Source organism: Camelus dromedarius, chromosome 15 (assembly GCF_036321535.1).
Source record: "Camelus dromedarius isolate mCamDro1 chromosome 15, mCamDro1.pat, whole genome shotgun sequence".
Taxonomy (NCBI): Eukaryota; Metazoa; Chordata; class Mammalia; order Artiodactyla; family Camelidae; genus Camelus; species Camelus dromedarius.
This window is the reverse complement of record NC_087450.1, coordinates 62200198-62217215: the sequence shown is the minus strand read 5'-3', so window position 1 is coordinate 62217215 and position 17018 is coordinate 62200198. Positions and strand designations below refer to the sequence as shown.

Genomic DNA, 17018 nt, shown 5'->3' with positions numbered 1-17018 from the left:
TCAGGAGAACAACTGGCACTAAAAAGACAGAAGCAGGCAGTGGGTGTCACCTTCTTCGCAGACCAGAGAGGCCTCTGCGGCGTGGGCCTGACCTCCAGGCCTGCCAGGTGCAGGGCTGAACCTACCAGGCAGTGCTGCCGCGGGCCGCGTGGTCCAGGTGGCAGAGCAGCTCCAGGGCGTGTGCGGGGCTCGCTGCGTCCTCGGGGGACTCGTGGCCGCCGGGCTCCAGCTCTGCGGGCATCCTCCACACCGCAGCGCACGTCAGCACCTTGCTGTCTGCAGCTGAGCAACAAGCGACAGGTCAGCAGGGCGTGGGGACCCCCCTGCCCAGCCATCAGCGCCCCGCCCAGACCCCTGCCCCGCGCTGACCAGGCAGGCAGCGCCCCACCCCTGCTCCCCTGTTCCAGAACATCATCCTGTTTCACAAGAAAATTTAATTTCCTCAAAATCAATCTCCTGTTCTTCTTCAAAAGTTCTTCAAAACAGGGAGTGTAATGGGGGTGGAGGCCCTACAGATATAATCACTGTGGGGCAGCTGGGTGCTAAGATGGACATGAGACAGCTCTTCCCTCCGACCTCTGTGAGAGAACCTTGCACAGGGACCAGTGCCCTGCGTGTGCTCCCCCAACACGTACGCACTAGACGGTGTCTGTGGTGCTCCCGGCCCCATCTACTGAGCGGGGCCCGGGGCACCGCAGGCTCAGCCCTGGCGGAGAGCAGCCGGGGACCCCACTGTGACATCCTCCGCTGCCCCGCCAGCCACTTGGGCACAGCATCGCCCACAAACGAGGGCGTCCTTGCAGGCTCCGGCCGGTGGCTGCCCAGCACCCCCTCAGGCCTGACACCCCTGATTTAGAAGATGCATCTGTGGAACCCCTTGAAAAGCCGCTTTGTGGATGGAGAGACTAAGCACAGACAAGAGAGACGGGTCACCTCTTCTCAGGGAACGTGCCCAGGTCTTGGGCTCTGCCCTCCAGATAATCTTTCAATAAGACTGAAAACAAGACAAAAAGACAAAGGAAACAAGAAGGAACAGATTTAACATTAGGTGACAAACACTGAATCATACATTCCCCAGTATAAGTCCCTTCAAAATCTGCTTCCCGTTTAGTTCTAAACAGCATACATGCCAAACGCCTTCTCCTTTTAAAGGCGGTCTTTAATAAGCAATGATGAAACAATGGACAGGCTTCAACATTAAATCATCACTTGGTATCAAGAGAAAAACACAGAAGAATTGTAGAAAAAGAACACCCATGAGTAGTGATTCCCACACATGAAATAAGGAAAAAAACAAAAGGCCTTACGGTACTTTCAAAAATGTCCCACTTCTGACTGGGACGGTTTCTGTCTACACGAGAAATTAATTTTCCCTGAGATTTCCAGCCCTGCACTCTCTCTGTAGAGCCCATGAGATTGGCAGTGGACTCCTGAAAACAGGAGGGTAACTCATGAAGGGAGAGTTGGCAACCCTCAGCTGCAAAGTGAACGCCCGAAACATTCACCCAGCGGAGGCACCGGCTATCTGAATCCTCCCAAATGACACAAAAAGACACGTCTAATCTGCAAAGTGAGGGAACTAATAATGTGAGAACTACACCGTGGCTGCACTGCATCAAGAGCAAGCTACACAGAATGACACAAGGTACCGGACAGCGAAAACAGCTGCGGTACAGAGGCAGGCCTAGCGGCAGGTCCCCCGCTGAACAAGCCCTTCTTTGGAGAATTTTGTTCAAGTGTCAGGAAAGTAACTCTTCCTGTGCTGTCTGCCCACCCAGCAAACATAACAGCTGGGGGTGACATAGTAAACGCTTTCCCCTTGGAAAGAGGAACGAGATGAGAATGCTGTGTGATGCCACCTCTGGTGAACAGTCTAGTCTACTAGGAGTCCTAACTACTTACTACGGCCAGAAAAAAAGTTAAGGTATAAGAATAGGAAAAGGATAAAAATACTATTACTTGCTCACGCTTACCTGTGCAGAAAACTTAAGAGGATCTACAGGTACACATACAGATATCAGAAATAAAACAGGGACTTCAGCAAAATTGCTAAACATAAAGGTGACACATAAAAATCAACTGACATCTATAGATTAGCAACAAAAGTTCAGCAAACAAAAGTTGAAGAAGAATCAATGATCAAATTAAAGAATGAAACATCCAGTAACATCTCAAACTACAGATAGTGAAGTGAAGAACACCGCTGAGAGGCAGCAGAGGCCCAGTGGATGGAGGGGCGAGCCATGCTCATGGATGGAAGCTTCCCGACTGCCGTCCGTGAGCTCCAAAGTTCTAGCGGTTTTTCTGGGGTTTTTTTGTTTGTTTTTTGATAGAAATCAAAAACCTACCTCTGAAGTCCTAAAACTTACATACAAATATGAACTGCCCAGACAGCCAATACAGTGATCCAGAAGAACAAACTGGATGCTTTACAATCTGGTATCAGTTTCCTGTTGATACACAGATAGATAAATAGCCCAGAGAAAGACTATGGATCCAGAAACGGACCTTACAAAGATGGACACCTAGTTTACAACATAATGCCATTTTTGGAGTGGACAAACGATGGTCTTTTCAATAAAAGAAGCTGGATCCATTGTACATCCATATGAAAAAGTGAATTGCATTTCTACCTCACAACACACCCCAAAACTAAGTCCAGATAAGTCAAAATAGGAAAGATGAAATAATAAAAATCTTCTCTAGAATACATAGTAGAATATCCTTACAACCTTGGAATAAGCAGAGGTTTATTAATCAGGGCAGAAAAACCACTAATCAATCACGAAGGAAAAGACTGGCAACAGACCAAATTAAAATTAAGAACTTCCATTCACCAGCAGACGTTGAACATCATCAAACTTTAAGACTTCTGCTCTTAGCGACTGTTTAAAAAATTGGAGAAACCTGGAGAAAATACTCAGAATACATGTCTAGAAAGGGCTTGTATCCAGAATATATAAAGAATTCTTACAACTCAGTAATAGGAAAAATAACCCAATTTTTTTAAATGCACAAAAGACTGAATCAGACATTTCACAGAAGAAAACATATGAATGGTCAATGAGCACCAGAAAAGACGCTCAACACTGACAGTAATTGAGGAAACACAAAATAAAACCAAAATGAGACACATGACATAGCTGCCAGGACAGATCAAGTTTAACGTGAAGATCAACACCACTAAGTATTGGCAAAGACGGCGGTGGAGACGTGCCCCTACTTTGAGGACCAAGGAAGTGAAGGACTGGGCCCTGTCTAATCCCCTCTCTGGCCTCTGCAGAAAGTCTGGCAGATGACCATGGGCCACCAGGAGCCCAGCAAAGGGGGTGCCCCACTCACGGCTATGCTGTTGGACGTGGGTCTTTTTCAGAGCTGTTCCCTCAACCTCAAGTCCAGGACCTGTGGACGCTGCCCTCCAGACCCAACCTTTCCTACCCCAGGGAAGAGAGGGCCAGGGAATTATCTGTGTCTCTCTGGAGAGGAAACTATGGATGGTTTTGCCCCATTTGCTATCATGATACAGTCCAAACACACCCTCTCTGTGGGCAGGAGAAGCACACACACTCGAGGCCGGAGGACAATGGCCTGGCTGGCTGGTCAGAAGCACAGGAGTCCCAGAGAAAGACTGAAAGACAATAAGGTATGAAGCTGAGTCAGACACAGATGTTGCCCACAAGGATGCAAAACCTAGTCCAATGGTTAAATAACACAAGGTCAAGAGTGGCGATAGCTTTGAGAGAGATCCAGGGGAAGTGTGAAAGGAAAGAGGCCCTTCCCTCCGGGACAGGGTTACAGGGAAAGAGTGCCGGGAATGCAGCTGTTTAACCTAAGCCCCGAGGAAGGTTTGGGCACACGGAAAGAAACGCAAAGGTGTTCAAAAGTAGGATTAAGGACCCAGGGGACTCGGAAGACGGAGAATGGCCAATGGCTCAATCTGGGCTACAGCAAGGTGACTTAAAGCTGAGAGAAGTGAGGTATGAAGCCCTCTGAGGACCAGACAAGAAGTATGGAGGGTCTGCTCCAGATAATGGGCAGAGGCTGGTGGTTCTGAGTCAGGACACAAGTGCCTGGCAGGAAAAAGAACTCAAATCAACACAAAAGGAGGGCTGAGAGCACCACACTTCAGGATGGATGGCCCAGCATCAGCACAAAAGATGGACAAATCAGAAAACAGGCTGGGACATGAGTCAGGAAGTAATGGTAATGCCCGTGAATCCACGAGGTGCACAGCTGGAGAGGACAGCCTTCATTCCACACTTGAAGCCCACGTGCACACACCTCCATGTGGTCCTGTGACACACGGCTGGCTCCTGTGTGCGCCAGGAGGGGGCACGGCCTCCATAACTTTCACAGCCTACCACCAGGGAAACCCAGTGTGTGGACACTGTGGATGTGATAACATGCAAACCTTCCTCCACTGGGCTCATCTTAGATCTGAACAAGGGAGCCAGGGCACGGCTGGGGGCATGCCACAGGGTGAAGAGTCCCACGGGAGTTCCCACGGGGCAGGTGGGATCGGGACACGTAATGGATGGGCTCACATAAGACAAAAAGAAAACCACTAGATACTGGGGCAGGCTGGACCTGCACCCTCTACCCAAGGGCTTGTACCTGGACAGACATCTCAAGCAACAGAACTCAAGGAAACCATAAGGGGCCAAAAATAACTGCACACATGTGCAGTCAGTCAGGGCAACTATGAACAGTAAGATTCAAAAAGGCCACAAACCAACTGCTACTTCCGAGGGGCCGGGAGCAAAAGCAGGTTCTGTGCACAATCCCGGCACACAGTACCACCAAGGGGGTGAGCAGACCCCGCCCAAGCCTCCCTCCACCCGACCCACCCATGTGCCCCACCCGCACCTCATTTAAGGACCTAAGGGCACCTGCTTCTTGTTCTCCCCCGGCGCTGCAGCATGAGCCCCAGTAAAGCCTGAAACAGCCCAAGACCCAGGTCAGCAACAAGACTTTCGCAAAATGTGCTGAACCAATACATTTTTCTAAAAATTCGTAAGAAGTACAAGGCTTAAGAGAATTTCTAGCATATAGAAAATCTGGATTTTCTGAAAGATTATAAATTTTTCTTTCCAGAACTTACTCTGAAAATTTGATGGGTACAAGGTAAGTGCGAAGTCCCTTACTGAAACATGTAAACACTAGAAATTATCCCAAGGAGGATCAGAAAGTTAGACTTCGGTGCCCATAAGATGCACCTGTCAACATCACCCCCACTCCACCCTCGAAATGTGCAAAGCTGCAAAATTTGCTGAATCACGAGTGTGCTTTAGATCCAAGAAATATGGTACGCATTATCAGAAACTCTCCAAATCCTCAGAAGCAGATGAAATTGAAGGTAAACAGTGCTAGATGAGAAACGCTGGAGGTGTACCCATCGAGACATGCAAATTGGCTCTGGAACTCTGAGGATTTCCATATCTGCAGGAATATCGGTAGAGCATTCAACACACATCCACCAGTTATCAAAGAAACCAAGGTGCTTTTAGGAAGGAAAACCCGATCTTTAGAAGGAAAATGCTGTAATAACCAGTAAGGCATTCTTTTTTATCTCTGCTTTCAAAGCTCGCCTAAAGACGGTCCCGTGCTGAATTAGGACTACAGTGACTGGAGCCCCCAGAGGGCAGGCTGGCGTCTGTACAAGCCAAGCTGCTTCACTCAACAGATTCAGACCCAAGGTCATCCCAGCTGAGGGAACCCCTGCACCACGCCCCCATTCTACAATTGAGGAAATGAGCCACCCTCCCCTGAATCACGCGGTTCACTAGCCCCACAGTTAGAAACAAAATGAAGTCTCCTGGCTCTGGGAGGGCCCATCGCTCTGAAAGGGAAAATACCGATTTGTGTCTTGAAGGCTTATTTGAAAAGCCAGTCTAGCTTTTCCATGTAACACGTGAGCCAAAGGCACTTAATGAGATAAAAAGATAATCGGGCAAATGAATGGAAAATGCATCCTTGAGGCTGCCAACTGTCCCCACGCGGTGTGTGGAGGGCTGCAGGGATTATAAGTCCCAGTTTAGGGGACTCAAAGGAGATTAGGGCCTTTGTAAGCCTGAATAGCCGCTCCGGTCGGCTCAGCTAAAGGGCTAGCGGTGCCCAGCTGGGGACATAATCTGATTCAGCTGGAGGGGAGGAGGTGTCCGCAGGGCACTGCAAGTCGGAATCTGAGGCTATTCTTAGAGATTTCAGCTGTCTCTGAGTCTGACACAGGCTGAGCAGGATGAATGAGGCGGGGTGCAGCTCCACTGAGCACCCACCTGACCAGGTGTAACTCTCGTGTCTGCCCGTGAGCCCAAGGGAGGTGCCCAAAATGCCCTCCCACAGAGTCAGGGCCCTTTCAGTGGTCCACAGAGCGTCCTGCGTGAACCATGCCTCCTGGGGCCTGTGGGCAGGAAGCAGCCTGCAGGCAGGAACAAAGGAGAAAGAGGCTTCTCACCCCCCAGCACCAGAAGCCGGAGGGTGGGGGCAGGGGAGATGCCATCTGTGGAAATGGCTCCCGACTGCAGTGGCCAGGGTTAGGCGGGTGGCTGGCTGTGGCTTGAGACAGGTGGGCACAGAGGGGAAGTGCCCTAGAGCACACCAGGCAGGTGGGGTGGCTGGCGGTGGAGAAGAGAGAGAAGAGATCTGGGCAGGCCCTGGAGCATCCCTGATCCGTGCAACCAGTAGGACCAAGTCTGGGGGAAACCTGCCCTGAGTCCCCACAGGGAAGTCACCCGTTGAGCCCCTCAGCACGCATCCTCCCCCATATGGTTTTGTGCCTTTATCCCCAGGTCTGAGGACAAGGCAACCAGACCTCATGGTCAGACATCCCCACACCCGCCCCGCCGGCTCACCCAGAGCCGGACCCCGGCCTCCCAACTGCAGGTGCCCTTCTCCCTCCTGCGCTGCTCCTCGCGGTTGGGTAGCAGCGGGGGCCGTGGACAGACAGACGGGCATTCAGAGGGCAGAATCTGAGCCCAGGGAGGTAGGGCCGTGGAGGACTCACTGCCCCGCGTGCCTCGTGGGTGGTGAGAACTCAGAGCATGTCTGTTGAATAAATGAGCAAGTATCCCACCCAGTTTTAATACTAGTGAGCAAGCCCTTCTGCAGAGGGAGGGGCACTCAGGTCTATTCCCATGAAAGCCCCAGCCCCACCAGCGTGGCTCCAGGAATGAGCCTGCGCTCAGCGGGATGCGCAGGCACAGCTCCGTGACCAGGGCCAGTGCGAGGATACGGGCGCCCTGCTCAGCCCGCAGGAACTCGCTCCACGGTCCCGGTCACTGCAGCCCTGGGTCCCTTCTGAGAGCTGCCTGCACGGCGGCCCCGCCCTCTCCTTGGTTCCGCACCTCCTGTCACTTCTCTCCTGCTCGGGGTGGTGTGCACACCTGTGCACACCTCCTAAGACGGGGCCGGGCCAGGGGCCGGGTGGTGTCCACACGCAGCGCCCCGCACAGCGACCTGGTCTACCAGCTCCTCCCATCTGCGGGCGAGGCTCACTCCTGCGCTTCCTCCTGCGGCCGCGCCAGCAGCGGGCTGCGCTCATTAACGCAAAACTCCACTCAACTTAGAAACATGGAAACTCGATCTCTCCATTTGCCCAAAAGTGCCCTGGGTTTGCAGTGGGTTTGCCCCGGCTGCTGGCGTCCCTCACCGGCCCTGGAGGAGGGAGGAGGGTGGGGAAGGGCAGCTCCACCCCGTCACCAGGAACGTTTATATCTTTCTTGTTAGAAGGAAAAGCAGAACAAAACAAAATGATGAGAAAAGGCAAATGGAAGGGAGCAGTTCCAGTGACAAGATGAAAACACGAGGACAGGGTCAGGATTTAGTCAGCTGCTCCAAAGCCACGGTCCTCAGACGCGGCGTGTGAGTGTCTGCTGTGTGCAGAGACCTCGGCCTCCCACCAAGGGTCCCGCAGAAGCTCTCAGATGGCCAATTCAAAATGCACCTTAAGTCACTAAGTTGTAACATTCCCTGTTGAATAGAGCTCATTTCTACCCGTCCAATCACCTCAAACTAAAACCCTGTGCTGAAACCTGATTCTAAAATAAATTATTTGAATTTTCTTCTCTTTTCAAAAGTAATTGTGATTATTTCAAATTCCTAAATTCCCACAGATGAGTCAGAAAAAGAGACAAAATACAAATGACACGTACTTTTCACAGAAATGAGAGACTGAAACCACAGATTCCACGGGACAGTGCAGGCCCCTTTCTCGTACTGGTTAAGTTGAGTGAGGTTCAGACGGAAAGGCCAAATTCAAATACCAGAAGCGCTGGAAAATGGGAATTTTACATTCAACACCACAAAAAAGAGCCAGTGAGAGCTCGTAAGTGCAGCATCTATGAGATCCCAGCTGACTCAACTGAGTGAGGACGAACCCCCACAAACACACAGTCCGCCGCCCCCCAGCCGGACGGGTGTGAGCAGTGTCCCCACGGCCCGCTGGCCTGTCCTCTGTGCCCGAGCTGGGGAGACCCCCCCACTCCACACGGCACTTGTAGGGTGGCGGGCCAGGCCTGCCCTGCAACCACCCCGCAGCTCACACAGCCCTGGACGTGGCCAGGCAGAGTGGGGCTGTCAGTCCCTCCACCTTTTGTCTGGAACACTCGAAGCCCTAGCAGCTGACTGGTGGAGCATCGCCTTCTCCCCTCCCTGCGCACAGGCCTGTGCATAGCCAAGCCTCCCCTAAACCGTGGCCCCCGTTCGGGCCTCTCGTGCCTTCCCTCGTGTTTAACCTTGAAAGCCATCTGCCAACAGTCTGCCCTCAGAGCCTACAGACAGTCCTGGTTGAGGCTGCGGCGCTGGCTCCCAGCAGGCGTGCGCTCTGACGGCCTGGGGACCAAGCCAGCTGGCAGCGCCACGCCACTGACCGGAACGGCCACTGAAGTGTGGGCGGGCCCTCTGCAGTGCCGTGTTCTCTGAGATGTCTTGTGTTTTCCTCTCAGTGCCGTGGGAAGCATTTCCATCAGTGCACAGAGAGCAGTGTGCTCTGGGGATGGGGGGCAGGGGTGCCCTGCATTCCCTTGTGCCCCACTGGGCACCTCGCAGGGCACAGGCTCTGGTGTCCCCTGGGTATCACCGCATCCATCTGCCCGGGGCCCTCCACCTCACGTGCAGACAGGAAACCACAGCTCAGGGAGAGGCAGCCAACCCAAGGACACGTCCAAGGACAGGTCGGCAGGGAGGAGCAGAGCAGCCTCAGACCGATCTCCAAAACCAAGGTCCTCACACCAGGCTCGACAGCCTTGGCGCTGAGCCGAGGAGAGGAACGTGGACCTGATTCCATGAGGGCAGGGGCCAGAAAACACCTGCCTTCCCAACATCCAGAGACTTGCCCAGCATTCAGCACACACATAATGGCGTTTAATGGCGTTTGCTGGGAAGATGGACAGACGGATGGACACGTGCCTGGTACCCATCCAGCGTGAGATCCACCCCCTCACTCACTGGGTGCCCGACATCAGCCAGGTTCTCTGGTTTCCTAAGAGGAAAAGAAACCCAGGGAGGCCCTTCCTGCGGGGACCGGAGCTGGGACGTGGGTCTCTTCCCGGGCTCTGCTCACCCGCCTGTCTCACCCGGCCCTTCCTTGATGCTCCATCCACCACGTTCCCTGCATCCTCACGGCTACTCCTGAGACTTACTCTCCTTTTCCCCAGGAATCATTCCTGTGAAACCCCCGGCACGCGGCTGTGAGGCCTAAGAGCAGGACTGCGCTGACTCCCAGACGGCTCGGCCACGTGCTTCCCCGGGCTAACGAGCGGGGGCTCTCCTTGCATCACTTCTGACGGGGCTAGAGGCTCTCGGGAGCCGGTGCCGGGGTGGAAGCAGCTGGCGGGAGGAGCGGGCCACTCCTGACCCCGACTCCTCACTTCCCGTGCAACCCCTTCTACTTCTACTGAGGGACGTGGAGGGCCTCTAGCACACAGAGCCCTCTCATCCCCCAACAAGGCGTTCAGGCTGGATGTGCAGCGTTTCAGAGATTTTCATCAGTTATCCAACCCCTTTGAACGTTACCGTGGGGTAGACAAGCACGTGACTGTGAACGCCAAATGCTACAGCTGAAAACAGGTCTTCCGCCGTCGGTCTGCTCGGGAGTTGGAAGGGCAGTATCACGCAAATCAGTCATTAATGACACAGGAACACCAACACAACCACAGAAGGCACTTCCGCTTACAAAGCCCGTCGCCGCGGTCCTCGCCATGGTCATCGCCGTGGTCCGGGGAAGAGCAGATGCTGACTGGGGTCGCTGCCGGGCAGCAGGGCCCACCTCCCCAACCCCCGCCCCTCCCCAGCCCCTCCATCCCTCCCTCGGGCTCCTCGGGTGTCACTCCTGGACCTGCCAGCCAGTGTGGGCGTGGCAGGCACTTGGCTCGAGTCCAGATGTGCAGATCTCAGTGGACGGCACCGACCCTTCAGCATCTCAGAGAAAAGCATCCACTGAAAACAGGGTCAAACGCTACAGGAAGGCAGAGGCACACGCCCACCTCGGGAGCTCAGCCTCCAAAACCAGACACATCTCACTCCAAACGCGTAGCGCAGGGCCCTGCACGTGCGGAGAGTAACCAGGAGCGGGGCTTCTCCAACAAGGGTCCGTGTCCTTCAGTTGGCCACCCTCCACAGGACGCATGGAGGGGCTCTCGCCAAAATTCAGAGCATGGTGTCGGCACAGCCCCACCCTCCTTGCAGCCTGGACATCCCTTCTAGGCCATCACGTCCCTGCGCAGGACGGCAGCCACTCTGCTGTGGCCGCAGGCGCTTTCCCGGGAGCCTCCACACCCACCATCTCCCCTGATTAAAGGCAGTCTTCCAGCCCTATGGTTTTCATGCACTGCTCAGCTTTCTGGAGTTTGAATTGCCCGTTTCGCTTTCCTCCTAAAAGAGAACTGCTCTGTTAGTGTCTCCCCACAGGCTGGGGTGAGGCAGACGGGAAATTCTGCCTTTATCCTGGCCTCACGGTGCCCACAGCTCTGCTCCGTCCCCAGCCACCCCACTGGCACTCCCGTCTTCTCTCTGGGTCATCTCCCTGGACAGAGTTTTAAAACAAAGGATGCCAGCCTGAGAATGTCCTTTCCCTCTGTGCAGAGAGTGGGGGGTGACGTGACCCAGAGACTCAGGAACTGGGGGAGGGGGTGGAGGACCGGGAAGCTGGCAAGTCCCAAAAGCGGCCCCGAGTCCTCGCTTCACTCAGCCTGGCGCCAGCCCTTGGGGGCGGGACATGGGCATCAGCCGTCCTCACTGGTCAGGCTCCCCACACCCTGCAGGTGGGGGCTGCATGCCCAGGGCCAGATCCCTGACCCAAGGCAAGGGCCGCCCGAGCCTCCCTGGCGTCCCAACCCCATGAACAGCACAGAGGTCACTTCTCCAAGGCAAGGGCTCTTGTCACACCAGATGTCACACACATCCAGAACCTCCAGCCGGTACCGCAAGGGCCACTACCAGCTCTCGCAGGACGGCCCCCGAGTTCTCCCTCGGCCTCCGTGCTCTGCCCTCTGCTCTGCCCCCCACATGCACCGCTGGCTCCCTGGCCCCACAGCACTGATCACTGCTGGCCTGGGCCCCGTCCCCATCCCCGATGGGACAGGATGCAGGGGTCTGTGCTCCCTTAAGCCCTGGACGCTCAGTGCCTCGCCAAGAAGTAACTAAATAAATAGCCATGAAGCAGAAGGATGGTTGAACGGTCTCTCCCCATCCTTGGCCACATTTTCCACCGTCCTTAGAGCCAGGGCTGCGGGCTCTCTGGGACCCAGGCCCCGCCAACCTCCTGCCTCACACACCAGCCCAGCTGCTCTCCAATCACGGGCACCACCAGCCTGGCCTCCCTGCCGTCCACAGCCGACCACGCTAACACCGCCGGGGCCAGGCCCGCAGCAGCCCCTGCTGGAGTGGAATTCTCCCGGACCTCTGCACAGTGCACACGCACTGACCCCCCCGCTCCAGCAGGAGCGCAAACCACCTCCTCATCACACCTTCCCTGCCCTCTCAGTGTCCCTGCCTTCCACTTGCTTCAGTTCCTCCTCATAACACTCTTCTCTGCGAGCAACTACCCTGACCCTCACGTGTGGCGTCTTCTGCACGCGCAGGCCTGGAACGGTGCGGGCGGGTGCAGACACTCTGCGTAAACACCCCAGGGCAGAGCCCAGTGGTACTTGGGACGCGTCGTGCAAAACAGTCCAAAGACTGTAAGAGACGCAAAACCCTTTCTAAACACAGAAGGACCCAAAATGATGACCCGTATATTGAAGATGCTGCTTTGCCACTAACGCGTGGTGTGCAATTGGGCAGGAGGGCTGCGAACTGCAGCCAGAAGCTCCCGGGAGCCGAGAACACAGCGAGGGGAACGTCTCCTCCCCTCGGACTCAGCCCCTGCAACCTCCTCGGTGACGCCCCTGCAGGAGCGTCTCCTGCAGGTTCCAACTCGGGCTTTACAGCAGCTCTTGCTCCGGACCTGTGCTCTGAATTTAAGGCGCCCCAGGGCTTTCCGAGGAGGAGAGTGATGAGGGCGGGGGTGACACGGGACACAGGGAAGGGGATGGAAAGAGGACAAAACGCAGCAGCAGGACGCGTAGGACACAGAGCAGACGTCCCAGTCAGTGACCGGAGGCAGCCTGGTGGACAAGGGTCAGACCACCCGGGGTCCTTCTGTAACTGACCAGGCTAATGGCCCCTGGGCCACGTGTGTCAGCAGGTTAGACGTGCCCCTGTTCCTGCCTGCACTAACAAGCAAGGCGGACCCAGAGAAAGCCCGTCCATCTGCTGGTGCTCCAGGCCAGGCCAGAGAGCGAGGGAGGGGCCGGAGCTGGTGAAGCTCCCCACAGACCGGAGCCAGCCCTCTGCTCTCTGATCAGGAGGTAAAACAGGCTTGAACTCCGGCTTTGGCTCAAGATCCCGAGATCCCCCTGCTCGGCACCGATGAGGACTCTTGGTGGCCCTAAAACCCGGTCTCCGCACTGAGGGGCACGGCCCCCACCAGCCTGAGCGCCAGCGCCCCGTCAGTGGAGATGGCTCGGGGAGGGGAGACCGCTCTGAGAGGAACCACAGTCACGCCCAGCACGACTGCACAGACACTTGGAGGTCAAGAATTCAATTTTTTAGTAATTAGGATTCACATCAAGGCAAAATGGGATGCTGGCTTCTGTGAACGGCACACAGTTCATTACATACCTGAATGCCTTCTCTGTATCAGGCTCTGCTCGGCACTGAATATTTATCATTTATAACCTATGTGCTTTCAAAAGGGATCTAGGAAAGAGGGCCACTTGCTAAATGCATTACAATGTAGATCAAAATAATATTACCAAAACGAGACATATTTTAAAAATAGTTTTATGTAAATGCATATCTCCGTTAAGACAATAGCTTTAAAAATAACCAGCATGAATGCGTATCCGGTAGACAGCGTACTTCCAATGTGCACGGGGTGACACGTGGGGGGCGTGGGGACTGGGTGGGCAGCAGGCCCCTCAACACAGTGTCATGTGTGATCCATACAACAGATCAGCCGGGGAGTGTCTTTTTGTATTGCGGTATTATTATCATTTCACAAACAGCAAACCCAAGTTCTTCAACAGCAACCACTTCTGCACTTTTGTGGAGACAGTATGATTGGCTGTTACCACGGGGGGTGCTTGGCGCGACCACCCACCCACAGCCAAGGGCGTGCTGCCAGTGAGGGGCACGGTCAGGTTCAGATGGCCCCCGCCAACTCCAGAGCTGTCTGTGCCCTTGTCTGGAGACCTCCCCAGGGGCCCCGCCCGGGCTCCCACGGGACAACGCGGGGTCCTGCTCTCTGAACGAGCTCTCGGGTCAACAGGTTCAGTGCTGGCTACCTGCCAAGCCCCCTCAGGGACGGCTTAAACTCCTGATGCTGGCCTGCGGCAGGACACCCTGGCTCCGGGTGAGGTCGGGGACCGAGACCTGCACAGGGGGCTCAGGTGACCCTGACATGCGCCCGGCTGAGGACCTGTCACCTAAGTGAATGGCTGTCATCTGTGATCTAGCTACTGCTCACGCCCCCGCGCCCGTGATGAAAGGCGCCGGGCTCTTCTCCGCAGCGGGCCTCCTGTGTGAACCCACCGCCAACCCCTCTAGTCACCACGACGATCCTGACAAGTAGCTGCTGCTGTCATGCCTCCTCTACAGACAGTGACTCCCCAGGGTCACAGAGCCTCGTGAAGGGCTGGGGCTCAAACCCGGGTCCGTCTGATCCCACCCTCCGCGCTTCCTCCGACACCCTCAGGCTCCTGTGATGAACAGTAACCATCTCCAGAACAGCCCTCAGCCGCGTCATGGCAACTTTTGCCAAGATGATGACAGTAGTAGGGGAGGGGTTAAAATAGTGCCTATTGCTTTATAATGCGTTGCTGTAGACTAAACGTTTGTGTCCCCCCCAAATCCACACGATGAAGTCCTAACCCCCCAAGGGATGGTGTCAGGAGGGGATCAGGGCATGAGCGGAGCCTCGTGATGGGGTGGGTGTCCTTTGGAAAGAGCTCCCTGGCCCCTCACCATCTGAGGAGTCTCTCTGAACGGGGAGGCAGGTGCTCACCGACGCCGAAAGTGCCTTGACCTCGGACATCCAGCCTCCAGGACTGTGGGAAATAAAGGTCTGCTGTTTATAACCCGCTCAGTCTGTAGGACTGAGTTAGAGCAGCCCCAGGGGGTTAAGACAAGGATTCAACTCTTACCAAGTATAATAAAATTTGAGGCAGAGATGGGAGGGGAGATGTTTTGCGAAAAAAACTAGAACTAAATAATAAACCGTAGTGGCTTGATCTAGAAAAAAATAGCCATTAATGGGGGGGGGGAAGCTAGAGCCATTTTCACATTAAACAAGATAAGCCATTCTAAACCAGTTACATAAAAACCTTTCAGCTCAAATGCAGGCTTCCAGGCAAATAAAAAATGTCCTCTTCTCCGACCATGTGAGTTTCCCTGAGTCCCTGCCATCCAGCCTTCTTTTGTTTCCTTTCATTCCAGCACAGAACAATCTTCCACATCAGGAATCCACAGACTGATGGCGTGATCTGCTGAGTGGCTGTAGCCCAGAACATTCTGGTGTACCCAGAGCCTGGCCACCAGCCCCCATCGCCTCAGGAGTTCCCAGGCCACCTGCAGACACCCGGTAAAGGGCATCACGACCTGGGCCAGGGCTTCCTCCCCGGGACAGCCCTAGGACGGCCTTCGAAGGAGCCTGACGGGGATAAAGTCACCCTGCAGCCTATGCAGAGCCCAGTAGGGGGGCTGGCTCGTGACAGACGTCTCCTGCTCGTCACCTCGCGGCAAGGCCAGCGCCGCCTCCCGGGGGCCCTGCCATCCGGACACCCATGTGGGCCCCAAGAAGAGCAGCCTGGCCCACGGGCACCTGCGGGACTGGTTACCACGTGCACCTCAGCCCCACGACTTCTGCGGACCCTCCCACACCCCAGACGCTCGCTGCCTCCCTCCTGGGCTGCCGGGAGCACAGTCCTCGCAGGTGTGAGAGCAGGAGTCTCCCGCCAGCGGGCAGGCCTCCTCAGAGGCTCCAGGGAAGACCCGCCCACGCGATAAGAAGTTAGCTGTTATTTTAAGGGGTGGTCAGGTCACCTTCAACTTTATTACAGGCAAGCGTGGCTTCTCCCAGGACTCATCGTTCTGATGTCTCAGGGCTCCTGTGATGTGGTGTGAAGTTAGCAGAAACCACAGACTGCCCAGTAAGATGTGTCTTCTCTGAATTTAATCAGATGAAACAGTGGCTATTGGAACATCACAGACTCCAAACGCTTGAACAAATACCAGCTTTAACAAGCCTTTGTTGGGACCCCAAACGCAAGCGACATTCACACTTCCACTTAGAACAATCGATAAACAAGTAATTTCGTGCAATAAACATTTAGTAAATATTTTTTAAAGCATGAATAAAAATGAATTCTACTGTGTAATAGTGACTGTTTTCCTGAGTCTAGTGCCAACCACAAGACGGACCATTACAACCATGTGGTTGCTTTCAACCAGCTCAGCTGACCGCGCTGGCCTGGGTTTGGCTGAGACCATGATGTGCTCTGTGACCTTTTCCTCTGCACACCCTGCACCCACCCAGCCCTCACCTCTGCACCCTCATCCCCACCCAGCCCCCACCTCTGCACCGACCCCCAACCAGCCCCCACCTCTGCACCCTCACCCCCACCCAATAAAACTTTACTGACAACCCAGGCAGCTGACCCTGCTGGTTGTGATTGCTGCTGAGACCATGAAAAAGCTCTGTTTGTTCTGTTTTGAAGAAGACCCAGGGCAAACTTCATCCCCCTGCTCATTTACTGCATTTAACAAACAATTTTCCTACTACGTGCCACCTACTACGTGCCAGGCACAGCTGTGTGCAATGTTGAGTCAGCTGCAGTGACTCGGTTTCCTATTTCCAGGCCCTTCCCCTTGTCCTCGAGCAGATGCCGTCAGCAGGAGAGGCTACGTGGTGAGAGAGGCCACATGGCCCGCCCTTCCAACCAGATCAGGGGCTGGGTCTTAGCCATCCCATACATATTTTCACAAACATGAAAAGTGGGTTTTGGGGTTTCAGGAGAGAAGGCCTGGAAATCACTGGTCAGGACTGGACATCACCGTGGTTCTGATGGCTGGCATGTGGGACAGAGCCCACAGGGCCTGCTAACGTCAGCTGGCGTCTGCTTCCTTCCCCTGGATCAGCCATCAGGCCTACCCAGGTTCTGGGAGATGACATTAATTCGAAGGGGTGATGGTATCCAAAGATGCCGATACACGTGGGACCTTACAGTCTTGACGGTGTCTGCAGACTGGTTCTGTGATAAGGATGCTCCCGGCCGCTGTTTGCGTTCAGAGCCATGGCACGTATGCTCCGTGTCCCCCGTGTGTCTGGGTCCCTCCATCCGCTCTGTGGGGGGCTCACTCAGGTGGGCAGGCCGCTTCTCACATCACTAGCGATGGACACGGGGCTGAAGCCCCAGGATGCGCTGGCCCTGCTGGCAAGGGGAAGAGGACCCCACAAACACCCCCCCCCCCCCGCCAGGGGA

General features: G+C 55.0%; 1 protein-coding gene across 1 annotated transcript in view; it reads right to left on the bottom strand.

Annotated features, from left to right (window-relative positions):
* Nucleotides 1-17018, bottom strand: part of EIPR1 (EARP complex and GARP complex interacting protein 1) — a 78704-nt gene that overhangs the window by 30351 nt on the left and 31335 nt on the right. The window contains exon 4 of the mRNA XM_010985969.3: nucleotides 126-282. Within this exon, the coding sequence (XP_010984271.2) occupies nucleotides 126-282 (157 nt within the window). The remainder of the gene's footprint in view (nucleotides 1-125; nucleotides 283-17018) is intronic.